Raw genomic sequence first — 27,023 nt, forward strand, 5'->3', positions numbered from 1 at the left:
GATAGAATACTGCACTTGGCCTCCTGCAATTGTAGCATGCTTTGTAAAAGATTATTCAAAGTGTGATTTGATTTTCGAATAGATTCTTACTTTGTATAGTGCACAGAAGGTGGGTTTCCCTGATGCAACAATTTTTGGTTCCATTCCTCCCCCTCCCCCATTTTCTTCTTACAAAGCCCTGAGTATAATCCCTCCTGGCTAACTTCCTTCTGTGCCTTCCAACAGGTGAAGTCTTTGGCAGAGTCGATTGACGAAGCGTTGAACTGCCACCCACTGGGACAGGAGGGAGGGGCTGGCGGACCTTCCTTGGAAAAGAGTGAGTCCAAGGAGCAGCAGGGGGACAGTGCTGCCACCTCGTTCAGCGACGTGACGCTGTATCTGGATGAAGGAGCTCCCACGTCGCCCATCTCTCTGGAGCGCCCACCCAGCACTGACCCACCTGAGCCCACCACCGTGCCAATCCCACCGCCACCACGGCCAGAGTACTGGGGTGGGCCACAGCGAGAGGACAGCCGTGAGAACGGTGGCAGCCGACGCAGCACGCCTTGTATGGAATGCAGGGACTATCGACTCCGCGGGGCGCATCTCCCGTTGCTCACCATCGAGCCTCCCAGCGACAGCTCAGTGGATCTGAGCGACCGCTCCGATCGAGGTTCTCTCAATAGGGGTCTCATATTTGAGCAAGATGGTTGCAGTCCCCATGGCACCCTCAAGCACGCTGGCGGACCCACCCGTTCCCCACACCCACACCGGCATTATCACCCGGAACAAAACCAGCCACCCCCACCTCTGCCAATACCGCCCCCTCAAGTCCCTGGGCGCCTGCCCCCACCTCCGCCGCCGGACAACTCGGATGGGGACAACGACAGCCTCAACAGCACCACCAACTCCAACGAGACCATCAACTGCAGCTCGGGCTCCTCCTCCCGCGACAGCCTGCGCGACCCTCCCCCGCCTGCCCCAGCCGCCTCCTCGGCTCCCGGGGGGCCCTGCAAACAGACCTACCAGCGGGAGACGCGGCACAGCTGGGACTCTCCTGCCTTCAACAACGATGTTGTGCAGCGTCGCCAGTACCGCATCGGCCTCAATCTCTTCAACAAGTATGAGATGCTTGGGCGGAGTCATGGGGAGGTGCCCATGGAAGTTTCAGTAGTAGAAGGGTAGCCATTTTGGAGGGAAGCGTTGGGCCTTACAAGGAAGCAGTGGGCTTATTACGGAGAAGGCTCTGTTGGGCCTATTTGCCCCTGCTCTACAGCTCTGTCTCCTGCACTCTTTCCACACAACTCTCTCTTCAACTAGAGTTGAAGGTCTGAGGCCAGCTGGAGGACATGAGAGAAAGCATGAGGGAAAGTGGCGGCGGCGGCGGTGGTACTACCCCGCACGTCAGCTGTTAGGCGGGCAGGCGGAGCAGCCTAAACAAAACCCTTCTGTGCCTCCGGTCTCTCTGGGGCTTCCTCTGCCTTCACAGACATCCTCTTCAGGCTCCGGGGAGGGTCTCCTCATGAGCCACGAGGACTCTCCAGCTCTTTCCCGCCATTCCTGGTATTTTTCTATTTATCCCTCCCCCCCCCCCGGGTGCTGCAGGTATATGCAGCCAAACACGAGTAGAATGCGTGCAAGTGGAGGAACGATGCCTGTACCCAAAGTGGCCTGTGGGCAGCTTGCAAGCAGGACCTGCCGTCAACAGTGCTTTCTCCCCACTTGTGATTCCCAGCAACTGATATTTGGAGGCTTGTTGCCTCTGACAGTTGAGGTAGAACAAAGCCACCATGACTAGTAGCCATGGATAGCCCTTTCCTTCACAAGCAACTCTTCCCCTGAGCTGACCCACACCCTGAGCAAGCAGGGTGTACAGCCAGGCAGTAGGGGAAATGACCAGATCGCTGGATATTCTGTTTCACCCGGGGGGGGGGGGGGGTTGCTCAAGCACATCATTTACTGTGGGGCATCAACAATTTCTCAGTACTTCCTAGTTGCCATGGTTTTTGTTCCACCCCTTCCCCTCTGGCTTCCCCTTTTTGTGTTTTGCCAAAATAATAATCGGAAGAAATTTAAGATGCAAATGTGAACAGATAGGCTTACACTGAATAACTCCTATTGGTCATGTGGTTTGGGGTTTCCTGCTTGCAGAATTTGGATGTTTGAGGGGAACAGTGTGCATGGACTTGACAATAATAACTTCGATGAAATTGCTGGGCAACCACAATGTACAAGCATCAAGATGGCACAGTTCCTCTAACGGAGGATGGTTTCTCTTTGTGTGTTGTCTCCTCTCCTTCCAGGCTCAGCTAACAGGCTGAACCCAAACAATATTTGGCAGGAACAGGCAGTTGAAGGAGGAGAGAGACTGATTAGTTGCTGCTGACTTTTGGACTGCCAGGCCAGCTGCTTGGATATTGGTAGAGAGGCCCAGGCAGCAAATTTGGGGTCAGTTTAGAGACTGGGAAGTTCAGGTGCTGAAATCCGGTTGAAATTCCTGTTTTGCAAAAATCTATGTTGTAACTATGAGCCACCTCCCCGTGACACCTCATTCCTCAGGAAGGCTTTTGCTCCATTTTGTCTATTTCTGCCTCGCATTACCCTCCTTTTTTATTGGCCATGTTTCTGTGCCTTTATTTATTCACCTTAAAGCTTTTATATACTGGTTTTCCTCACAAATTGGTTTCCATTTATTAACAAAACAATATTTTTAAAATGCCCCATCATCATAATGCAATTTAAACACCAATAATTAAATGATGACAATCAATGTGGAAGACAGAATCAAAGTAAACACTGCCTTCAAAGGCACAAGAAAGGCTGGAGCCATTGTTGCTTCTAAGGTTGGGAGGGAGTTTCATAACAGGTGCCACCATAGAGAAGGCCTTGCTGCAGGTCTCCACACTGAACTGCACTCCGTGGTGGAGCTGCCAGCAGGACCCCTCCTGTTGATCTCACGGTGCTGGGCAGAGGTGCTTCACCAAATAACAGGCTGACATACAGAAATGTAAGCAGGTGAAACTTTCCCCACCTCTTGTCATGGAACTAAGTGATGGGGAAAACTTCCACATGCTGAAATTTCTGCATGTCAGGCTGTTTTTAAAGGCACTTGTAACACAGCCAGTAGAAAGGGGGCAGCCTAATAGCCTTCCTGTGCCCCCTTTGGTCCTAGCCCACTTCCCTTCCACCTCTCCCAACTGGTTGATAACTCCCTGCAGTTCACACTGGTCTTCTGGGCCAAGGAAGGGGGCGGGGAAGGCTCCGATCTTGGCTTCCTGTTGCTCTTGGTAATTTAATTGCTACTGAGCAAGACAGCATCTGTTCCACTGGCAGGAGGCAGGCTCTGGAGGGCTGGGAGGCAGCCATCACAACATATTAACCAGCTGGAGTCATGACTCACGTTGAATCCTTGGGGCAAAGTGCCAAGCTGAGGGAGCTGCGTAGCCTCCCTCCCTGGGAGACAAACCCTGCTCATTGGCAGATGGTTTGCCTGGCAGAAGAGGGATTAGAATGAGGCCCACTCAGTATGTTTTGGTACTGGGAACAGAAAACCCAGAATGGTAACACCCCTCCCCCATTAGTCGAGGTAGATTGCTGTCCATCAGGGCCTTCTCTGCTGGGAGCCCCAGTGTAATGAGCAGGAGCTTCTCATGTGACTGCCCTGTCAAGTCAAATCCAGTTGCTGCCTCCCACTTGGCGGCTTTTAATCATGGCTCAGAATTTGCTGCGTTGGCATGAGTGCCAGAGCTTGCTTCATGGGTCTTGCCATTGCAGGTGCTCATTTCTGGAGAGATCTGCACCGTGGGCCAATATCATCCAGTGGGGGCATCTGCTCTCCAGCACACCTAGAGCAACTTTTGTGCCGTATCAATACCTCATAATTAACACTTCCCTCATTGCTTATGCTATTTGGGAAATACTGGTAAACCAAAATGAGGCTGAGAAAAACTTTTCTCTTTGGGACCCAGATGTTAAGTTGCATCCCAACACACAAACACAAACAGGCCCCATGACCTCTTTTTGCCTCTTTTCCATGTTTATTGGGGTGTGGGGAGACATGGTTGATGGGGAACAGTATTGCCTACATCTTGTGGCCACTGAAAGAATTCAGTACTGAAGCTTGAACCTATAAGCATGTGACAGAAAAAGATGGTGGACAGTGCCATTTCAGACTGCAGGAGAGGAAATTTTGGTTTCTAAAAACCAATTCTCTGTTAAAACTCCCTGAAAATGGTTCTTGTTTACTTAAAGAGAAATTATGTGTGTTTCATGAGGAAACATTCAAAAATGGTACCTCCTATATATACCTCCTAAAGACTGTATGTGGTACAGTCTAGTCTATCACCTCATTCTGCTGCATCTGTAGACCAGGTCCCAGCCAGTTGAGAGTTTTTAAGACCAACTTTGTGACTTACTTAATTTGCACCCACCCCTGCACCAAAGTTGGCCTTAGCCTTTTCACCCTTTTGCAGCCAGAGGCAAAGTTAGTGCCCCAAATCAACTAAATTACATTCAGTCTCCTTCCTCCCCTGTGGGGGATTGGGTTGAACATTTTCATTAAGGAAAAGGGGAGCATTATGTGACTCCATGGTAGGAGTTAGCCATGGTCTGTAGAAATGGCAGCCCAGCTATCAGGATCAGCAAGGACTCAAACTTGGTCTATGCAAGGTGGAAGGAAACTTGGTCTATGCAAGGTGGAAGCCTCTCGGTCTATGCAAGGTGGAAGGAAAAGGGACTTAGTTTTCCACCAAGCCAAGTGGTGTTCAAAGCTGCATGCTCCACTGTTTGAGCTAAGTGGTCCCCACGGTGATTATCCATTACCATGTCTTGGCCATGGGGCAACTTGTGATGTTAGCCTCTTCCAGCAATCTGGGGTGTCTGCTGCTGCAAATGTTTCTTACCTGCATTGACCCTGGAACAAACAGCTCCTGTCAAGGGAGTGCAAATGTAACCATTGTCTTCACAATGTGGTTTCCTTGATACTTGCGTATCAGCTGTTGAATTAAGCGAGAACACATTTCCTGGTATTCAACTAAGTTTCATTCAGCATAGACCCATTGAAATTAAAGAAGATAACTCATTTAGGTCTGTCAATTTCCATATGTCTACTCTGAATAAAAGCTAGTTAACACCATGCATTCTGTCCTTATCCTTGGGAGCAGGGTGAGATGTATTTAAGGGTGCTAGTGAAGCAGAAGACCACCTGAGAGTTGCTTCCCAGGATTTTTTGCAACATCAGTAAGGACCCGGGGCTGCATCGCTCAAGATGCTGTCTCTTGGAACAAGGAAACAGCTTGCCCCAGCCTAGTTTGCAGATGTATTTACTGGGTCATTTATAATAGCCATCGTTTAACTTATACCAGCCTTGGGCTTGTGCACATAACCAAATGGCAGTGTGAAGGCTGAAGTGGAATCAAATGGAGAAAAGAGCCGTTAAGTAGTCTGCAAAAGCCGTTGACTAAAAGCAGTAAATACAAGACACATTAGGTAATTTAGTCGTCTTCCCTCACCTGTTTCCGTACTCACCCCACTCCAGATAAGCGCATATAGAAACCATACCAGGCCGGGTCCTTTCTGCAGTCCTGTCCTCTGCCTGGAACATGTGGGTTTAGGTCCCCCGGCAAAGCTCCCCCACCCCACCCGGACCCAGATATCTTCTTCTGAGGCTCTCCTTTGTGTGCCTCTTCCTCAAGAGGTCCAGAGGGTGGCAACATGAGAACGGGGCCTTCTCTGTAGTGGCTCCCCGTCTGTGGAATGCTCTCCCCAGGGAAGTTCGCCTGGCTCCTTCATTACACACCTTTAGGCGCCGGGCAAAAATGTTCCTTTTTAACCAGGCCTCTGGTTGATCTGTTTGACATCCTATACCTTTTTAAAATGTGGCTCTTTTCGGGTGGGGGGGGTGTTATTGGGTTGTTGTTTTTATTCTGATTATATATGTTGTGATCTTTTCTGTGAACTGCCCTGAGACCTTCAGGTATAGGGCGGTATATAAACTATGATGGTGATGATGATGATGATGATGAAATAGGTGTTCTGCCCTGTATAACTGAGCTGGGGGAAGTGGGCTCCAGGTGAAAATGGTTCCAGGTGTGCATAAAGGCTCCTTCTCATCCCACCGGCAGGAAACCAGAGAAGGGAATCCAGTATTTGATTGAGAGAGGCTTCCTGTCAGACACACCGGTTGGCGTGGCGCGCTTTATCCTGGAGCGGAAAGGGCTGAGCCGGCAGATGATTGGTGAATTTCTTGGCAACCGGCAGAAGCAGTTCAACCGGGACGTACTGGAGTAAGGAGTTCTGCTTGATTCCTTCCCCCTCCCCCTCACCACGGTTTTAACTTTTATAGCTCATCCTGTTCCCCAAGGCTCACAGTACTTACTGTTGTTACATTCTTAAAAGAGAGAGAAGTGGTAGAAACACCGTAAGCTACCTTACACAAAGTCATAAGCCACCTCTCTAGCAATGGTTCTCCAGGGTTTGGGACAGGAATCCCTAGATGCTGGGGATTGACACATGTCAGGCCAGCATATCTCCCCCCCCCCCCCTTGCTGCTGTGTGTCACTGTCTGTCTTCTCTTGCCTCGCAGTTGTGTGGTAGACGAGATGGACTTCTCCAGCATGGACTTGGATGATGCTTTGCGAAAGTTCCAGTCTCACATTCGGGTGCAAGGCGAGGCACAGAAAGTGGAGCGCCTCGTTGAGGCCTTCAGGTAAGTTGGAGGTGCTGCCATCTTTCCAAGGTTTCCTTCTTCACCGAGTCTAGAGCAGTACAACTCCCCATCATCCTTTGGCTCTCACCATGTTGGCTACTGGGAGTCCAACACCCCACCTGGCGAGCCCCAGGTTGAGGAAGCCTGGTCCAGAGATGGAGCCATGGGCAATGAGGAGCATGTGGTTCCCTCCCAGAATATCTTTGGTTAATCACTGCAGTAAGAGTGAGGTTGTACTGGGATGCTACAACATATAGTGCCTGAATTATCCTGGACCAAGGGGCATGTAAATTATTTTTTTACTGTTAGCAACGATTCCTATATATGGAACACTGAATTTGTTTTTGTTGAAATTAACTATGAGCAAGAGGAAAAACAGCAAGAGTTTGAAGGATAGCTAAATAAACCATTCAGCACTTAAATGGGCAGGTTTACGTGCTGACTCTGGTGTATAAATTTTGACTTATGTGGAGCTGGAGTAAGTTTCTAGCTTAATTAGATCCCTTTCTACAGCGTTTAAAAGCTGTTGTTTCGATTGGTCATATATGCGCATACATCTCCGTTTGCACGTATCCCACCCACTCCATCCATCTGCTGCAAGAAAGAGCGGACAGGGAATATGTGTGTAGCTGTGCATGCGTATATGAGCCTGACAAAGCAGTGCGAGGTGGGCAGGCACAAGCAGGAGGTGCCCTCTTTCACCCCATTGTCTGTTAAGACGGCAGAGCATTGGCCAAAGTGGGTGGGCTGTAAATCTGACTGAGTAGTATTTAAGGACTTGACCCTGGATCCTAATACCACCTTTTCAAACTGTGAACTCTGTCCTGCAAATCCATATTTTTTGTCTGACTTAAAAGTTGCATGCAGTTGATGGTAACTTAACCAATCTGTCACTTGATCTTTTACCTCTCCTTACTGTTTCAATTTATATTCCTCCCTGGTAACAGTTAGCAAGTCTCTATATGTACTCCAATTTGTCTCTGTGTTGATTTTTTTCCGTGCCAGAGCTTCCATTGGTGACAACCACATTGGTGTTTTTCTTTCTAATAGTTTTTTGTATTTTCCCCGTACCCTATAAATATATTTTTCTGATTATATGATTTGAGAAGCTCTTATATATTCTAGCCTTCCTGTACCACAGGCACTCATGCTATCCCAATTTTAGGTCATGCCCTTCCAGATCCAGCAAATAACTGTCCTTTAGTAAAATCCATTATTTCAACCAACATAAACATGATGTGTCAAAATACAATTGTAAGTCAGGGAGGGCGAAACCACCTGTCTCTTTGCTATCAATCATAATCTTATGTTTTATCCTGGGTTTTCTCTCCTGCCAAATAAACTTAGATAGATCTTCCTGCCATTCCTTAAAGTTTCATGTATCATTGACTATAGGGACTGCCTGAAATAGAAATAGCATCTTTGCAAATCACGGACCTGTCCCTAGTAATCACAACACAAACTGAAACGTGGATAAGCCCTAAGTAATTGAATTTGGTACCCATTGAAAAATGGGACAAATTAGTTGTGACTTAAGTCCCATTTATTTCATTGGAAACCAAGTGCAACTAACTCAGTCTGGATCCAACCTATGTCTCTAAATAGATTAATCAGTGAATTACCTGCTCATAGTTACATACATTAGCCTGTTACAAAACATTTGTAATATGAGTTTTTGAATTATGATATTGAAGAGAATGTGAGAGAACTTGTGTTTTAATAAAAAAAAAGCTACTGTTAATTGTTAGAAGAAAAGGCCATATTTTTCTTTTTTTGTTCCATATTATAGTAATGCACCAGCACCAAAACAACCTCAAAAAACAAAGAATGTCTTTTAATTTTCAGCTTCATCGATTTTAAAATTGGGCTCCACCAGTAAATCAGCTTAATCCTTTGGTAATGAATCTGTTGATTAATCCAGCTTAGAGTGTGCAACCCTGCTATTTATATGACTAGAAGGCTGCCTGTAAATGAATGTAGTAGCTGTGAGTTTTATTCTTCCATAATGGGATGTGGAATTTTCATACATATTTATAATTTGAAAATAGAATAAGAGAGCCAATGAACCCCTTTAATTTTAGAACTTCCTGCCTCAGTATGAATTACACATTTTTTGGGGGGGGGATACTATTTTTAATTTAGAACCCAGAATGGTTAGAGAATGGCTTTTACTTTCAGTCCTCTAAAACCCCCCTTGTAGGATCCTGGGACCCCCATATCCCTCACAGAGCTCAGTTTCCAGAGTTCACTGGGAAGAGGGATTGACGGTTAAACCCTGAGGAAACCACTCACCTTCAGCAGCAAAATCTCTTGAGCTGCTTCGGACTCTTCTCTTCCTCTGGTCTTTTGTGCTGATGGTTGCTTTCTTTTCGCCTTGGCTTCCACTGCATTTTGTTTCAGCCAGCGCTACTGTGTGTGCAATGCCCCCTTGGTGCGCCAGTTCCGGAATCCAGACACTATCTTCATCTTGGCTTTTGCCATCATCCTCCTTAATACCGACATGTACAGCCCCAGCGTCAAGGCAGAGAGGAAGATGAAGCTGGATGACTTCATCAAAAATTTGCGAGGTAAGCAAGAACAGCACTCAAATGATCCTTTCTGGCGTTGTCTCTTATGCTTGGCTCCTCATGATCACATGGTTAGAATCCCAAAGGAGTCCCCTACTTCCCTGGGAGTTCAGGGAAAGCACAAAATGTGTCAAGCATAAAATGCAGCTTCCCAAAAGCCGTGTGTGTGTGTGTGTGTGTGTGTGTGTGTGTGTGCGCGCATGTGTGTTTTAAACCCAACAGGTTTCTTGCCATTGTGGCTAAAAAGGCAGCTTGCAGGTGCATGAACAATGCCTGCTAAAATCTCAGAAGCCAGAGAGAGATCTGTAGCATACATTCCAAGTGTCCCGATTTTCCAGGGACAGGAAAATCCCAGAAGTCATCCCAGTTTCATTTCACCACTGGCAGGAAGTGAACTCTTTGGAGACTATACCTGGCACAGGACAACCCCTTTATCTCCATTTCAGCTTCCTGCAGGCCACTGGCAGGCTGTTTTGTCGGCTGCTCTGGGCGCTACAAAAGGGAAGAGGTGGGAACGCCAACTTGGAAGGGATTTTTCCTTTGTTTGTTTGCTCTTTACCCTCTTTCTGCTCCCTTCCGCTACTCCTACCGGGTTCTCATTTTCTCCCAGCTCCATAGAGCTCTGCTTTCCCTCCTCCCAGCATCCATATTCTGGGCCCTTTGTTCTTTGTTTTTTGGCCTACAGCAGGGGTCAGCAAACTTATCGCGCCTTGGGCCGGTGTCTCCAGCGTCGATCGCGCGGAGGGCAGGGGAGCGTGTGCCCATACGCGTGCGCACACGCTATTTGCATGGCACTTCCAGGTCGGAAAAGCACTGGAAATAGCTTGTGCGCATGTGCATGGGCTTCCTCCCACCCGGACGTGCACAGGAAATAACGCTTGCGCATGTGCACAAGCTATTTCTGGTGCTCCTCTGACCCGAAAGTGGGCAGCTGCACAGTGCAGCGTATGTAAGAGCGGGTGGCAGGGTTCATGTGGGCCGGATAAACGAGTCTCTCGGGCCTTATCCTGCCCACGGGCCTTAGTTTGGGGACCCCTAGCCTACAGCCTGGAAGGCTTCTGGATGTTCTGGGGGAAAGGCTTGAACAGGCGGAAAGGCATTTCTCAAGAGGAATCTTGTTTTTGGAGGTGGATCTTTCTGCAGACTCATCAGAGGAGTCCCTGGGCGCCTGTGCTAAGGGGCCCTGGGGTTTGTCCTGACTCCCGCAGCAGCAGCAGCAAGTCCCTCAGCTGCGCAGGTGTTGGGGCCCTGAAAGGCCAGTTCCAGCACTCCCAGGAAAGGGGGGAAGGGGACCCCTTGCAGGAAGGCCCTTGAAGGGCTGGTCTCTCTAGGACAGACTCCGGACCTCCCTGCAGCCCCACAGCCTCCCTCCTCCTGCCACGGGCCCTCAGGGCCCCTTCAGCAGGGGCAGCAGCAGCAGCAGGAGAAGGGCCTCGGGAGAGCAGGCATGGCTCCAGCAGGGCTGCGAACCAGATGCCCAGGGGAAGAGGAGGAGGGCTGACCCCTCTCCTTCCCTCTCAGACTCCATCCATCCCTCATGCTACTGTCAGGAGGGGAACTCTGCAATCCGCTGCACCTGCTGTCCCTGACTCTTCTCTCCCTAGACTGACAGTGATGGGCTACAAAAATAATGATGGTGGTGATGACCAAACAGCGATTGGTTACTTCAGCAGAGCAGCCACCACCCTCCTATTGAAATGAGAAGAAAGCACAACCTAAGTTAACGTGCATCTTGCTCGTGTGCCTTGTGGTATTTTTAAGGCATAGAAAATGAGGGTGAACTTAACCTCCCTCGCAGACAACCTTTCAGATCAAAGGAAAACTCTTACATGCCCTTACAGATTGTACAGGAGGGCCAGGAATGGATGGAGGGAAGGAAGCAAGCTTCATTCTTTATTGTTTGTGCAGTCTTACTTTTTTGCAGCACCACAGATATAATAATCCTCAGGATTTAGCTCACTCAACTTCTGACCCTGTAAGTCCACATGTTGTGTCTTGGCATAGATGTTTTCTATAATTCCATTTCTACCCTTCATTTTCAGTAGAGTAGGCCACGCTTGGGACAGGTGGGCAACCTCACAAGCCCTGTGGTTTTCTAAGCCAATACTGACCTAATTATGTTGGTTATCTGGGTATTCAATTCATTTCCTCATGAGTGAAAACTCTTTACTGATATGTCAGTCTCAGGTAAACACAGTTCCCGCACTTGATTCCACTCATCAGCTTTATAATTCTAACAAGAAGTCTTCATTAGTATATCAGAAAGGACCCAGGATCTGGAAGATCGTTAATTAAGGCTGAAGACAAATAATTGTTTTTTCAGAGTCCTGAAAGTAATTGGAAAGGATTGCTACTTGTGATGCAAATGTCCAGGAATTAGGTATACGATCTGTGCTGGGAGGGCTTGCGCTTCCCACAAAGGAAGACGTTCGCAGTCTGGGAGTCCTCCTCAGGTGGAATTCAGCAGCATGATAAGGAGATCATTCCATCCGCAGAAGGATGTTTGCTTGCCAGACAAAATGTCTCCCCTCTCCTCCCCCTGCACACTGTTCTGGGGGTTCTCCCAACACTCCTGAGCAGATCTGAGGAGGGAGGAGAGGGGCGAAGTGCCATTGCACTAGCGGGAGTCCTTGTGCTGGCTTCTGAATCCAGCCCTTGTCACTGAAGTCTCAAGTGGTTTCTATGGCTAAAAGTGATTGTGCCCAGTAACTCAAAGCAGGGTTTTTAGTGTGACTGTTCCTGTTCTGTGGAAGAGAGACAACAAATGCCCAGTTAGCTGCACTTTCTGAAAACAACTGAAGACACTTTTGTTCTAACGTGCTTTCCTTAGCTGGATAAATGGGTCTTTACCATGGATGTCAGTTTTCTATGGTTTTGTTTTCATTTTAAATGTATTTGCTGTTTCTGTGTTTTTAATTGTTCTTAATTTCATTTATTGTACATTACCATGATATGGTTTAGAAAACGATTAATAGATCATTAATAGTAACAGACCCCATCATGGGACTGAAACCGCCTTGGTCCTGCTGGTCGATGATCTCCTGTGGCCTAGGGACAGAGTTGAAAGCTGCTTCCTGGTTCTGCTGGATCTCTTAGCAGCTTTTGATACCAGTGACCATGGTATCCTTCTGGACCATCTAGGGGATTTGGGAGCTGGGGGCACAATTATGCAGTAGTTCCATTCCATCCTCTGGGGCCATGTCCAGAAAGTGGTGTTGGGGGATGACTGTTCAGACCCCTTCGCTGTCACTTGCAAGGTGCTTCAGGGCTCCATCCTCACCCTAATGCTTTTCAACATCTATATGAAGCCTCTTGCTTTTACTAAAAAGAGATCCAAGGTTTGCTGTTGGCTTATTAAACCTGGCATGTTAGGGTGAAATAAACCACAATCCTTTATTCAGTCATAATGCTAACCTTCCTGGTTTGTTTATGCCCCTTGTGCAAATGAAAGACCAAAGCAGTAGTGATCAGGCTGTGTGCACCAGCAGATGTAAGCCTGGCTAGTAGTAGCATTAGATAAGTCATTCATTCCTCCAACCTCTGTCTTCAGTAATGAAATAATATTATTAGCTTACCTTGTTGCAAAGACTCATGGGAATAACCTATGAGCCGCTTTTGCTTTTGAGAGTGACTAAATCTGGCCTAGTCTTTCCCTGCAGCCTATGGACTTGCTCTTTTGTTGTTGCTTCACCAGGGGTAGATAACGGCGAGGACATTCCTCGTGACCTGCTGGTAGGGATTTACCAGAGAATTCAGAGTCGGGAGCTGCGCACCAATGATGACCACGTATCTCAGGTCCAAGCAGTGGAGCGAATGATTGTGGGCAAAAAGCCGGTGAGTTGGAAGAGGCTGTCTGAGGAGATGGATTTGGGTTTACTGAAGGTTTCTGCCCCTCTTTTGGCTTCACTCCTAACATTTTCTGTCTGTCTGTCCCACCCAGGTTCTCTCTTTGCCCCACAGGCGCCTGGTTTGCTGCTGCCAGCTGTATGAGGTCCCTGACCCCAATCGGCCACAGAGGCTTGGGCTGCACCAGAGGGAGGTCTTCCTGTTCAACGATTTGTTGGTGGTAAGGTCAGGGCAGGGAGCTAAGAGCAGGTTTTGGTGGTGGAGTTGCTTGTTTTGAGCAGATTTGGCTGCCTCACCATGCACCTGCTTTGACATGCCTGGGTGAAGTTGGACCTTGTGGACATTGTCACAAAAATCTTCAAGATTTCTTGGAAGAAGCTATGACTGCTGAGCTGTGCTTTATACTTGCCTGTCTGTCTGCTGCCTCCTGGTTCTCTCCTGCAGTGCTTTTGTGATGCCACATGGCCATTGCCATGAGGTAATAGGCTGTCTCAATGCAGGAGACTGACTAATTAAAAAAAAATGTTTTTGTCAGTAGCACCACATAGTAAAGAAAAGGACTCTGTGGATAAATTAAATTAATGAATCTGTTTTAAACATCCATGGGATGTTTCCATCCAAGCTTCTTCTGAGCTCCCACTCTGCTCTGAAAACATCCATAGGAAAATACCTTATGGGTTGAACAGACAATAAGAGCAAATAATTTCTTAACTTGTAGGTTAGACTGTTGCAACTCAGGAAAGAAGCAGGTTTCAGCCAATTGGGTGACTGTAATTCTGAGCACTGTGCTTGGGTTGGTGAACAGTTAGATCACTGCTCTCTCTACTCCTCATCGATCCTTTGCTTTCCCACTGCATCTCCTCACACCATTTAGGTGACAAAGATATTCCAGAAGAAGAAGATCCTTGTGACCTACAGTTTCCGCCAGAGCTTCCCTCTTGTTGAGATGCAGTTGCAGCTCTTCCAGAATTCATGTAAGTTTCTCTTAACCATAGGTCATGATACAGAAGCCTAGAAGCCTGGTTGTTGCACGAGCCCAAGGCTCAACCAGCACAACATACTATCTGCTCTCCCAGATCAGCATCTTTTCTCCATTCTCTCTGTGATTAGTCCCCTGAGCTCTTCTCAGTGATCCACACTGATGTTGTGCCTTCAGCCCCATACCTATTGTGGACCTCATGCCTCGTGCCTTTGTCTGTAGCTGGAGACGTTTTGGTCCCCCATCTTGGAGCAAACCCTTTGTCTGGGCTCAGCTCTGTGTGGCCAGTTACCCGCATTGAAGGGGAGGCTGAGTAGTGGGGCCCACAGTCACCCAGCATCTCACTCTCTGCCACCCAGATTACCAGTTCGGGATTAAACTGCTCTCAGCTGTTCCTGGTGGGGAGAGGAAAGTCCTGATCATCTTCAATGCCCCCAGCCTGCAGGATCGGTTGCGCTTCACCAGTGACTTGCGGGAATCCATTGCTGAAGTGCAAGAGATGGAGAAGTACCGTGTGGAATGTGAGTGATGGGTGGGGATTGTTGAAGGCCAGGAGGGGGGACATGGCTAGGAAGGGAGGCAGCGGGTGGGATAAGGGATGAGGGTTGCTGATGGCATCATTGGGGCAGCATCCAGCAGCCCAGGTTTGCCAGAGTGGACTGGAAGACATTCAGGGAATAGGATGACTTCTCCCACTGGGCTAGATAGGCAGGGCCTTTTGAGTCTTTTGCCTCCTCTTCCAGGGGCCACCCTCCAGTTCTGCCCTACTTCTGGTCAAGTTAGCAGGTTCTTTTTTTCTCTGTGAGGAAAACAATTCCTTTGTTGTTTCTCTTTTGCCTTAATTCTTGCTTCTTCTTGTGTTGTTTATTGTCTGTAGGAGTTGGCTGAGACCAGGTTTTGTTTTGTTTTATTTTTGGTGTCATGGCTGCTGAGCCATGTTTCATTGATATTCTGCCACTCCCACTGCAGCCCCCTATGAGTGAGGGGCAGGATCCTGAGGGTTCTCTTTTCAAAGTCCCCAGACACAGGGAATATTTCATATTGCCTTCTCCAGGTGTCATGAGTGGGGTCCTCAGCAGTGCTCAGTCCACACACCTTTCTGAGGTTTTCCCCAGGAAAAGGGAATTTCCTAAATTTATGTTATGGATAATAATATATATTTCTAAGGAAATTAAAGGCTCTATACACAGGTCTAGGGGTCATAAGAGAACCAGATCCCAATCTAGAAGGCATTCTACACATAAGTACAAATGCAAGCACCTGCCTAAGAGACAGAGGGACGCAGGTGGCGCTGTGGGTTAAACCACAGAGCCTAGGGCTTACCGATCAGAAGGTTGGCGGTACGAATCCCTGCAATGGGGTGAGCTCCCGTTGCTCGGTCCCTGCTCCTGCCAACCTAGCAGTTTGAAAGCATGTCAAAGTGCAAGTAGATGAATAGGTACTGCTCCGGCGGGAAGGTAAACGACATTTCCGTGCGCTGCTCTGGTTCGCCAGAAGCGGCTTAGTCATGCTGGTCACATGACCCGGAAGCTGTACGCCGGCTCCCTCGGCCAATAAAGCGAGATGAGCGCCGCAACCCCAGAGTCAGCCACGACTGGACCTAATGGTCAGGGGTCCTTACCTAAGAGACATGAATGGGGCAGATCTCACAGGTCTCAAAGCCCATGTTTTCTGCCATGGGGTTTTTCCTCTCATGGGTACACTCCTGCATTGACAAAGAGATTAAAGACCCCCTTCCTCATAGCAAACACAGAAGGGAGATCTAAAAGTCATAAAATGAGGAGATCCCACAGATTTCCATCAAATAGCCTATCTCCTCTTCTAAGCTCCTCCAGGAGTTTTTCTCAAGGCTGCTTCTGCCAAAAGTGTCAAAGAAGGAGTTGGAATCTGCACCTGAATCCCCCCCCCCCCCCGCCACTCACAGCCCTTTCTTGGCAAAAGCCAGCCAGATTTTTCAGCTTACTGAGGAACAGCCTGTTGAACCCTCAGCCTGCTCCCAGGCTACGGGTGTTAAATATTTTTTCCTTCTGCCAAAACAGCTACAGTCCTTTTTCTATAAGTCTTCAGTTGTGTTTTGCAAGACTGAGTGGGATTTTCCCAGTAAGTTGTTCTAGCTTTCCTTTTCATTATTCCCCTCATCACTAATTCCCTCAGGGTTTTTTTTAATGGGATTTAAAAGCCCCCCCCCCCCAATTGGGTAACTTGTTTGTTTTGTAAAATTTATGTATGACTTGAGTGTAAGAACAAAAAAGCTCAAAGCAGTTTACAAAATGAAGGGGAGGCCCCTGTTCTGTGTGGAGGCATTTACAAGCACAATTGGTCCTTCTAAATGATGATATTTATTTAATTACCTCATGAGGATATTTAGGAGTTCCCTAGAGGAATTACCTTGCTGGATGAAATGACAAGATGCGCTTGTCATTTTTCGAGCTTCAAGAGGCTTCTTCCTTAACTATTAAATATATATAGTTGCCTCTCTTTTCACAGTTTTCAACTCATTTCTTAAGCAACCCCTGAAATACACTCCATGTAGTTTTCTGTACAGTATGTGTAACTTGGCTATAGCTAATGCATGAGGGTAGATACAACCTCAATATGCTAGTCTGTTTTTTCTGCCTACATGTTGACAGTTCAGTTAAATAAAGTGTACATTATTAATGCAAAATAAATTTTCCTCATTCCTTTCTTTGACAGATAGTTCCTTTGGAGAGTTTTGAAGATTTTTTAAATAGAATGAAAGACAAGAAGATGCTTTCCTCCTTCCGTTGCCTAATTAAGAGGAACAGCAACCCCCAAGCTTTCTAGTAGTCCATTACATCCTTTCAAATGGTAGTTCAAGTATGGGGGTGGCTGGCACTGCATTGGCCCCCATGGCATGGCAGGATCCTGCCACTGTGCAGAGGTTGAGAAGCTTCTCTAGCTAGAGAAGCTGGTACTAAAACATTCAGGAGTATTGTTAGCTGAATGTACTGGTGTATATTAGGCAAGTTCTTTCTCCTCTTATCAGGATTCAGGCCTTTTGGGCAGAAGTGATTTTTATAGCTCCATTTTAGCTCAGGTCTCCAAGGTTTCCAGATCTGCTGAATCTGTTGGTACATGGATCTTCTCAGTTAGGGTCCAGTGTTCCATCCTCACCCAGACCTCTTCCACCTGACTGCTTGGAGGCTGAAAGGATCTGGTTGACCTCACTGGATTTTACTGGCTTCCAGAAGGGCATCAACCAAATGTATTTACTGCACTACCTGGAAGTCTTACCTGTCTTGGTGTTCCAGGTCTGGGGTGGGTCCTCTCTCGCATGACATTCATGATTTTCTTCCATTTCTTCAGGAAGGGATAAATAAGGGACTTAGCACCAGCACCATCAAAAGACAAGTGTTTTTTTTCTTGTCTGGATAGGGATCTGTTGTCTTCCCATCTGATGTTTAAATGTTTCCTCAGGGGGGTTATTTGTCCTGCACCCTGGTCATATATCGATTCCTTTCTTGGAATTTAAATTGGGTTCTTAGAGCTTTCATGAGTCTGCCTTTTGACCCCTTAGTTCCTAATCCAGTTTTTTTAACGTTGAAAATTGTTTTCCTAATAGCCATTACTTTGGCTCATTGGGTTTCAGAGTTGGGGGCCTTGTGCTCTGATCCACAGCTCAGCATTTTTCATCGCAATAATTTGTGTTATGTCCAGACTCTTCTTCCATGTCCAAATTTAATTCAGATTTTCAGAGAAACCAAGAAGTGGTGCTTCATTCCTTATATCCTCTTCATTCTCTTTTGGAGTGTGAATTCACATATTTTTGCTGTCCTGGTTTGAATGAGAGTATAAGTGTTGTGCTATGTAATTTCCAAATGCAAACTGTGTCTGTTTTGGCATAGGTTTTTGTGCTGGGCATCGTCACCATGGCTGTGCTTATCCTGCGGGGGGTGGGATGACATTATCAACTCTGCCAGTTAGTTCTGGGGGGCAGGATGGCTCCTCCCCTGGAAGAGGAGGCAAAAGATTTGAAAGGCCCAGTGGGAAGAGTCATCTTACTCACTGAATATCCTTCAATCCATTCTTCAAACAGAAATTCATGGGAAGCACCACTTTCCGTTTTTTGAAAAGAAGCCCTGACTCAAATAATTGTGAGGCTGCTAGGCTAGCCTGAATTGAGGTTTGTAATAAGCCAAGGGGGGGTAAGAAGAGGGTTTGAGAGCGGAACTGTGTGCATTACACAATACTTAAGTGATTCTAGTCCTCATTGCTATGGAAATGGATATGAAAATGGGTAGTAGTAGTAATACTACTACTACTACTACTAATAATAATAATAATAATTAATACCCCACCCACCTGGCTGGCTTTCCCCAGCCACTCTGGGCAGCTTACAGAATATATAAAACATAAAAAGCATCAAACATTAAAAACCTCCCAATACAGGGCTGCCTTCAGATGCCTTCTAAAAGTTGTATAGTTCTTTATCTCCTTGACATCTGAAGGGAGGGTTTTCCACAGGGAAGGCGCCACCTTTGTCATTTTCCATTTCTTACACATGCCCTTCTTACATCTCAGCCCATCTGTAAGCTGCTTATGCAGCCACACCAGTTAGATGCCTCCCACTGTTCAGGGATGATGGGTATTGTAGTTCAACAACACTTCAAGGGCTGCTGGTTCTCTTCCCCTGTTTCAGATAAAACCCTGCAAATGTTTCATGATTTTTGTTTATTATTTCCAAGCATCACTTGTAGACTCCTGTGGAGTCCTGTTTGTCGGGGAGGGCTGAGAAGCATCCAGCAGAATGACCCCCAGATCTCACTGCCTCTCTCTTTTCCTTCTACACACAGCGGAGCTAGAGAAGCAAAAAGGAGTGATGCGGCCCAATGCCTCCCCCTCATCTGGGCCCAAGGATGCCGTGAATGGGACCCTGACTCGCAGCAGCCTGGAGGATGCCTACACTGTGGGAGAAGGGCTGAAGCGCAGTGCCCTCAGCAGCTCCCTCCGGGACCTCTCTGACGCTGGTGAGGGGCTGGGGGGCAGGACCTTCCATGGCTCCAGGAGGGGAGAGCCTAGTGGGCTTCAGGCTGGGATGAAGATAAGGAGGGAATTTCTGGGTTTATGCTGATGAGAACTTTAAAAGAAACATCACTAGATTCCACAGGAAATTAAATTTGTGACAGGTCTTGGGGTTTTGCTAGCATGCCAGGCTTTGCCAGGCATCCTTGAGGGCCTCTAAGGTAGACCATCGCATGACATCACTGACCGCCTCCCCCCCAGTGTGTTAGAGGCCTTTGCATGCCTCTAGTAAAGCTTCGTGAGCCATTTTGGGTTCCTTTTTTGTAGATTCCAGACTTTGGGCCACTTCATACCAGTTTTCTGGTAGGGCGTTTTTTGAGACTACCACTTCAGGGTTTAGATGTGGCAGTTGCTTATTTGAATGAAGAAGTAAAATCCCTACGTGTAGGAAAATGGCAGGCCATGGAGAAGTCTAGGCTGAACCTTCTCCTTGGCATGCTAGTTTTTATTTGCTGATGTCGACCACACAGTGCCACTTGCAATGCACTGGAGCAGGGGGTTACCAGAAAAGCCTTTGACACTTGATTCCACTGAAGACTCACTGTCTTTCACATGGATGTTTTGGTGGCATCCAGATTTTTTTAAAAAAGCTCAGTTCTTCTCAAACTTTGCTTGATTTTGGTTCCACTCCAGAAACCAGCCCATCTCTAGAATGTAATTATTGTGGCTCCCTCTACTGGCTAAAAAGAACATGTAACGTATGGATAATGTTTCATCCACCATGACTTTAATTCTAATCCACAAATCTGACTAAAAAACATTGAGCCCCGGGATTTGGGATTCGTAGTGTTGGTTGGGTGGCTGCTGTTTGCTGGTGACTCCGTGCTTTTGGTGGATGGATGTGTGTCTCTCTTGCTTTTTGGAGCCAACCTGATTGTGAGGAAGGGTGCTCATTGAGCATTCTGATTTGTTCACAGGGAGATTATTGCTTAATGCTGCCTATCCCATCTTGAGAGGTTAGATGACCTTGCATCAAAGCAAAGTGCTACCCCACACATTTTCCTATCACTTCTGTTGTAAATAAAAATATGCCCTTTTCCCTTATGGGGTATCCAAGAGCCCATATAGAGTCCTTACATAGGTTCCCTATTGGTAGGAGAAAATAACAGAGGCCAACCAAAGAATATTGAGAAGCAAAGCAGCTAGTAAGCTTGATCTTTATTGATCTGTTGCAACAGGGTACTCCCCTCACACGCAGGAGAGGAAGAGGACCCCCAAAATTGCTGTGCAAGGGCTTATAAAGACTTTTGAAGTTCCCATCCTCTAGATCAAGACCACCCCCAGAAACATTATGCATACATCACAGAAGGGGTGTAACCTAAGACCACCCCTCAGATACATCCCACCTACATAAGAAATTTAAATGTTTTTCTCCTTGTCACAGTTTATCTCCTGTCTGGCAAGTTACTTGATTGGATTGCCTGGGGTGCCTGGCCATTCTTTTGTAGTGGTAAAATACTTATTTCCTGGGCCAGGTCACACCCTATCACACTTCCCTTACTGCTAAAGTCTGAATTGTTGCACAAGACCTCTCACTCAGCTATAATTGCTCAGCTCGAATGCAGTGGTCTGTGCCTGAATCCCACCTAAAATAGCAGCTTGGAAGTGCCTGAAGAAACCCAATGTGTGTGTGTGTGTGTGTGTGTGTGTGTGTGTGTGTGTGTTAAAAAGGGGGCAGGACACTGCGGAGGGCATACTTTGACACAGATAATGACACAGAGCAGAAGAGGCCCCCTGCTTCCTATAGGCCCGTAAGACCATGGCCGCCCTGCATCTGACTGACGTGGGAGAGGGAAGGAGACTCTCTCTGTGTTTTAGGTCCTGTCTTCTGCTAACTCTTCCTCTGCTCTGTTGCTGTGCTTTGTGGGATTGGGTTGCGGGATGGCTGGGGGCTCTTGGCCTGGGCTCCCCTTTTTCCCTCCCCTCCAAAGTGGGAGTGTTGGCTGTAAGGGAGGGGGAGGGTGGAGTTCAGGTCTCGCTAACCCCTGCTCTGTTGCAGGCAAGCGGGGCCGCCGTAACAGCGTGGGATCCTTGGACAGCACAATTGAAGTAAGTGGGCTGAAGGAGGAGGAGGAGGAGGAGGAGGAGGAAAGGGAGCCAGAGATTGAGGGTGGGGAGGGACACAGGTGGAGTTTCCCCAAGCCTTCCCACTCTCTGCCTCGCAGCCTCTCTGTTCTCTCTTTCTTTCTCTCTTTCGCATTTACTTCCACTCTTAGCAGAGGAAGACACAGAGGTTTAAGGGATGTGGGAAGTCATTGCTTTGGTGCAGAAGAGTTGGCGGACTCGTCCCAGTCTGAATTACTTTTAGTTGAAGCCAACCCTTCTTCAGGCAGGCAAAAAGTATGGCCATCTTTGAGTATCAAGTCCTAGCCCCCTAGGTGTGGGGGAATTATAGGAGCCAGTTGTCTAATACCCCATCTTTCTCTCTGTGTGTGTCTCTCTTTCTCCTTTCTGCTTCCTTCCCCTCTTTCTTCCTGTTTCTCCACCCACCTACATCCCTTCAGGGGTCTATTATTAGCAGCCCGCGCCCCCACCAGAGAGTGCCCCCGCCTCCCCCTCCCGAGGAGTACAAGCCCCAGCCTCGGCCCCCCTCAAACTCCTCGTCGTTCCTGGGCTCCCTTTTCGGCAGCAAGCGTGGGAAGGGCCCCTTTCAGACGCCCCCTGGCCAGGCCTCAGCCTCCTCCTCCTCGGCCTCCTCCTCTCACCACCACCACCCTCACCACAGCCACCCCTCCCTCCCGGATGGCAGCCAGTCCAAGCTGCAGGCCCTCCACGCCCAGTACTGCCACGGCCCCTCGGCCCAGCCCCCTCCTCCCTACCCCCAGCAGCCCCCTCCTCCCCAGCAGCCGGCCCCACCCCCGCCCCCACTAGCCCTGCCCTCCAACCCCCTGCCTCCCCAGGTCCAGCGCTACCACCACTCCCAGCAGCCCCCGCTCTCCGCCCCACCACAGAAGCAGGCCGTCCCCGCTTTCCCCACCCCACAGCCCCACCACCACTACACCCTCGGCCGGCCCGTCCAGCAGAAACGCGCCCACCAGATGGCTGCTGCTGCCGCCGCCTCCCAGCACCCCCCTTTCCTCCATGGGCGCCAGCCCACCTCGCCGCTGCCCCTTTACAGCCCCGCCCCCCAGCATGCCCTGGCCCACACTTACCCCCAGCAGCTGCATCAGTCGGGGGTCAGTGGGCAGCACACCCTGCATCGGCCCCAGGCCCCAAAGCACTTTATCTTCAGCCACCACCCTGCCCAGCTCATGCAGCGGCCGCCTCCGCCCCCCGGCATGGGGCCCTACCCCGGACACCACGGCCACCCTGCGCACCCGGCCCAGCAGCACCACGGCCAGCCTCCCATGCCCCCTCCCCATTCCCCCATCCCCCCGCACCCTTCCTACCCGCCCCTCCCGCCTCCCTCCCCTCACACGCCCCTCAGCCCCCACTCTCCAGCTGCCCCTACCTCCCCCCTGCCCCAGCACATCTCCATGCACCAGGGGGGCCCTCAAGCCATGCCCTCCCAAGGGCCCCCCAACCCGAAACAGAAGCCGGTCAACAGAATCAGCACCGTCGTGTGAGGAACACCGCCGCCACGGCGTTGATAGGTTATAAATATATAAATATCGGAGCTCGGGGCTTCTCCCATCACAGCTGTGAGGTGGTCAGGAGGGGTGGGGGCCAGTGGGTGTCTAGACCTTTTTGGCCATTCCCCTTCTTCCTCCCCACTCCATACCCCCTCCCTCTTTTTCCTAGGATCAGAACTGAGAGAGGGCAGCCTTCCAACCAATGCCTCCGAAAGGAAGAAATTGGGATCTGCAACCCCGCTCGTGGCCTGAGGGTGGCGCCACTTAGCACTTGGGCTTCTCTGTTCCCTTCGTGTCACCCCTCCCCCTTTCTGGTCAGAAAATGGGGTGTCTGAGGACTATGCGGCAACTTTTCAGAGACGTTGAAAACATGAGGTGCGAGAGGGGAAAACTCTTCTGCGTTTGTGCAGCCATTGTGATCTGTTGCCACGCAGAGTGTTTCCCTTGGACTCTTCCCTAAATGTGCTACAGATGGCGATGGTATGGTGTATGTATACCTCATTCATGCAAACAGCATGCGAAGCAGTAAAGCTGTTTCTGGGTGGTCTAAAAAACCAGGTGCCAGGGCGGATTCCAGCCTCTCTTCCCTGATACGCTAGCTGGGGGGGGGGGGGATTTGACAGTGCAGTTTCCCCTTGCAGTTCAAAGTGGAACAGTCCAGGAACAGTTTAATTGCACCATCTGCTGTTTTTGTGCAAAGCAAGTCAGACATGCTAGTGCCAGGGACAACGTGTGCAGTGTGGCAGTTTTGAAGGCATAAGAATAAGCTGCAGAGTGGAACTTGCACTTTTGCACGATCCCACTCTCTCGAATGACTGGTACTTCTTTTGCTCCTGGCGTTGGGCTTTGCCCCAGCATTTGCCCATCCGCACCAAGTCTCCGTGAAATGTTAGCCAAGTAGCAGGCAGTCCCCCATGGCTGCCTTCCGTGTGTCTTGTTTACATAGCAGGTGGCCATTTATCAGACCTGCCTGAAGAGCATTGCTTTCAGCTCAGAAGGATGACCGAAGGAGCCTCTGGCTCCCCACTCCCCGCCCAACTTAAAATATCTGTCTGCTCCAGTTTTTAATAGCAGCTGTGAATGAACGGTAGCAGATGGCCAGAGCAGCAAATTAAAGGTGGGTATGTTCCAGAGCGGGTGGGTATGTAGGGACGCGGGTGGCGCTGTGGGTTAAAGCCTCAGTGCCTAGGGCTTGCTGATCGAAAGGTCGGCGGTTCGAATCCCCGCGGCGGGGTGCGCTCCCGTTGTTCGGTCCCAGCGTCTGCCAACCTAGCAGTTCGAAAGCACCCCTGGGTGCAAGTAGATAAATAGGGACCGCTTACTAGCGGGAAGGTAAACGGCGTTCCGTGTGCAGCTCTGGCTTGCCAGAGCAGCGATGTCACGCTGGCCACGTGACCCGGAAGTGTCTTCGGACAGCGCTGGCCCTCGGCCTCTTGAGTGAGATGGGCGCACAACCCTAGAGTCTGTCAAGACTGGCCCGTACGGGCAGGGGTACCTTTACCTTTACCTTTATGTTCCAGAGCAGGGTTTCCCAAACTTGGGTCTCCAGCTATTGTTGGACCACAACTTCCATCATTCCTAGCTAGCAGGCCCAGAAAATAGGGATGATGGGAGTTGTAGTCCAATAATGGCTGGCGACCCAAGTTTGGGAAACCCTGTTCTAGACCAACAGTTCTGTTTGCAGCCAATTCCCCACTTGGGATTTGATGCCACAAAAGGCCATGCAAGCTTTGCTACTGTATTGAACTCTCGATTGAGTGTTTAAAGGAATTGGCTGAGGCCCAGTTCACACAACCTAGGAACTGCTTCTCTGCCACTTCTTTCGGGCTGCCCTGATAAGCATTGTGATGATGAGTCTGCTGGAGAAGCTGCTACTGCCCTACTCCCAGCCACCGTTAGGTGGGCCATACACACGCAGCCAGGCCAATGGTTCTTCTACCCCAACAGCAGTTCTGAAAGCTGTCTCTAGCATGACTTACTTTTTAAAAAGCAATGTTCAGTCCATCTAAAGCACTATTTCCATTAGTTTCTCAGGGCTCAGCCCTGAACATCCCCAGTCAATTGAAGATGGGAATGTAGTAACTCTCAGCTATACAAAGAGGGGCAAAAATGGTTACCAGTCTCTCTCTTTTTTGAGCCGTGTGGGCTCCTGGGCTTGACTTAAGCATGTAGTAGTTGCATGGAAGAGAAGCCTTGCTCTATGCCAACGGGGTCTGGCACTTTTTTCTGTTTTTGCAGGTGGGAGCAATTCCTCCCTTGCCCAGGTGTTCCTGTTTGTGTCCCCCTTGCCTACCAAGCAGCGGGGGGGGGGGGGGGAGCGGAGAGAAGTCTCAACAAGGCAGGGCAGCTGCAGGCAGATCCCTTGCTTCCCAGTGAAAGGCACGGCAAGCGCCTCGTTGCGCTCTGTGGCCCCGTGTGTCCTGGCACGGGGCCTGCAGGTTGCTTCTCTCCCCTCCCCCTCCCCAAGCCTTTTAATGTTTTGCTGCCTGGATGCTTCCAGCATGCTTTCTCCCCACCCCTGCTTGGTGGCATCTGTGGTGGTCGCCAGGGGTTTTATCTTTCTGAAGGTTAGTTTTTCATAGTTTTATAAAGTAGCTTTTTCCACTTCTCTGCCTGTTGGCTTGTTCTGTAGGAGGGAATGGAGACGGGGCTTTGGTGCTCCTTGGCATTTTGCAGAAAGGAGGCTCTCCTCTTTAGTTTGCACAGAGTTTATGAGTTTCTGCTGTTTACAAGGAAGGAAGGAAGGAAGGAAGGAAGGAAGGAAGGAATATGTAGAGCAGGGCAGATCATCAGTATTTGGGGGGAACTTGGGAAGGAATCTGTCTTGCCCTCTCAGTTCTTATTCACAAAGGGCTATTCTTACTCCCTTCCCACCCCTATCAAGGGGTTTGCACTGAAAACATTTTAAAAGGGTGGGGGGTGTTATCTATTCTTTGGATATATTCCCTCACTGAACTGCATAGAGAGGAATATAGGAGTGGAGGGTGGGGTGTAATTGTCTCCTCCCACCCAGTCCTAGAGTGTTTCTCTGCCTGCCAATAGGGGAGAGGCACTGCCACCTGCCACACACACTGGTTCCTTGGGAGCTTAGATGCACTTTAACCCCCTACTTCCTCATTCCTTTGCTTCTAGAAAAAGGTGGGATCCGGTTTTTCCTGTCCCAAACCAAGCTAATGGAGCCCATTCATGCCTCACCTTTCCTCTTACTCTCCCTTCCCCAAAGACACTGCCTTGAGCCACTACCCTCCCCAGTCCAGTCCGTGTGGAGACAGGACTCCGGGCAAAGGGATATGGAGGTAGGCTCAAGGGGGCCAGAGGATGATTTCAAAACATAAAAGTTACAGTGCCTCGTCTGTATATTTTTAAGGAGATGCTATGAATGTTGGTGGAAGAAATTATTTTACATTTTAAAGTGGTGCTTCTGATAGTAGAAGCACACTATTTTTCTAAATAGAAAAGTGGAGGCCCAGCCAGAGTAGTGACGGGCAATGGCTGACCCTCTCTGAAGGCAGGCTCTTCTTTCTGCAGTGTGTGAGCAGAAGGACCCGGCTTCAGAGGCAGCAAAAGCTGGAACCTTACAGGAACCAGAATTATTTAATAAACCTAATTGTTGCTGCACTCTACACGTGAGTTTCCTCAAGTCATGCCAGTGGGTCACATCAACCAGTTTTAGGAATAACTGCTCAACAAAAGCAGGCAGGATTTCTGGCCTCTAGCTCTTCGGAGGATGGGGGAAAATAATCAGAGGACCAGTTAATGGAGGCTTTTAGGAGGCTCACGGACTCTCAGCCTCCATTCCTCAGCTTCTCCATCCTCCGCTAATTGACTCCACAGCCTTGAAGGAACTCAGGAGTCCTGCCTGTGGGTGGTGGTGGTTTTCGCCCTGCTGTGGTTGCTCCCAGTTCCATCCTGCGGGGTCTGGGCTCCCTTCTCCTTCCTTCCCTCCCCCCCCCCCCATTCTCCATATCAGATCTTCCCACCCTTTGCCCTCCCCCCAGCATGCACTTTATCCCTACCCTGCACTGCACTTCCTGTGTTGGGTTTGTTGCTGTACAGAGATTCCTGTGTATATACTATATATTATAAATAGCAACCTCTTAAGAGAGGAGGGGGTGGGTGGGCTCCAGCCCATGTATTTTCTGCAGCATGGGCCACACTCTGCCCTTTCTCCCAGAATTCATGGCTGGAAGACTCCAAACTGACTGCATTTTTTTTCTTTTTGTTTCTTGCTGTCTCCCACCCCCTCACCTCTGGTCCACTTTGTACATAAGAAACTGTATATTTGATGCTTCATAAATTGACCAAATGTCCTTGCTGTGTGAAGGAAGATG

At 49.0% G+C, this 27,023-nt stretch overlaps 1 protein-coding gene across 11 annotated transcripts in view; it reads left to right on the forward strand.

Annotated features, from left to right (window-relative positions):
• Positions 1-27,015, forward strand: part of IQSEC2 (IQ motif and Sec7 domain ArfGEF 2) — a 151,969-nt gene extending 124,954 nt beyond the window's left edge. For 7 of the 11 annotated variants that reach the window (XM_083420950.1, XM_083420949.1, XM_083420951.1 and 4 more), the window contains 12 exons: positions 226-1,100; positions 6,102-6,263; positions 6,563-6,685; positions 9,086-9,252; positions 12,947-13,086; positions 13,193-13,318; positions 13,973-14,072; positions 14,437-14,598; positions 18,892-19,065; positions 21,120-21,169; positions 21,625-23,829; positions 24,218-27,015. In XM_083420950.1, coding sequence (XP_083277076.1) covers positions 226-1,100; positions 6,102-6,263; positions 6,563-6,685; positions 9,086-9,252; positions 12,947-13,086; positions 13,193-13,318; positions 13,973-14,072; positions 14,437-14,598; positions 18,892-19,065; positions 21,120-21,169; positions 21,625-22,686 — 3,141 coding nt within the window. In that variant the 3' untranslated portion in view covers positions 22,687-23,829; positions 24,218-27,015. Of the gene's footprint in view, positions 1-225; positions 1,101-6,101; positions 6,264-6,562; positions 6,686-9,085; positions 9,253-12,946; positions 13,087-13,192; positions 13,319-13,972; positions 14,073-14,436; positions 14,599-18,891; positions 19,066-21,119; positions 21,170-21,624; positions 23,830-24,217 lie in introns of those variants that run through there. The other 4 variants (XM_083420946.1, XM_083420947.1, XM_083420956.1 and 1 more) reach the window with 4 other exon arrangements.
• The last annotated feature ends 8 nt before the right edge of the window (positions 27,016-27,023 follow it).

This window comes from Podarcis tiliguerta (assembly GCF_965153285.1).
Source record: "Podarcis tiliguerta genome assembly, chromosome: 17".
In the NCBI taxonomy this organism is placed as follows: Eukaryota; Metazoa; Chordata; class Lepidosauria; order Squamata; family Lacertidae; genus Podarcis; species Podarcis tiliguerta.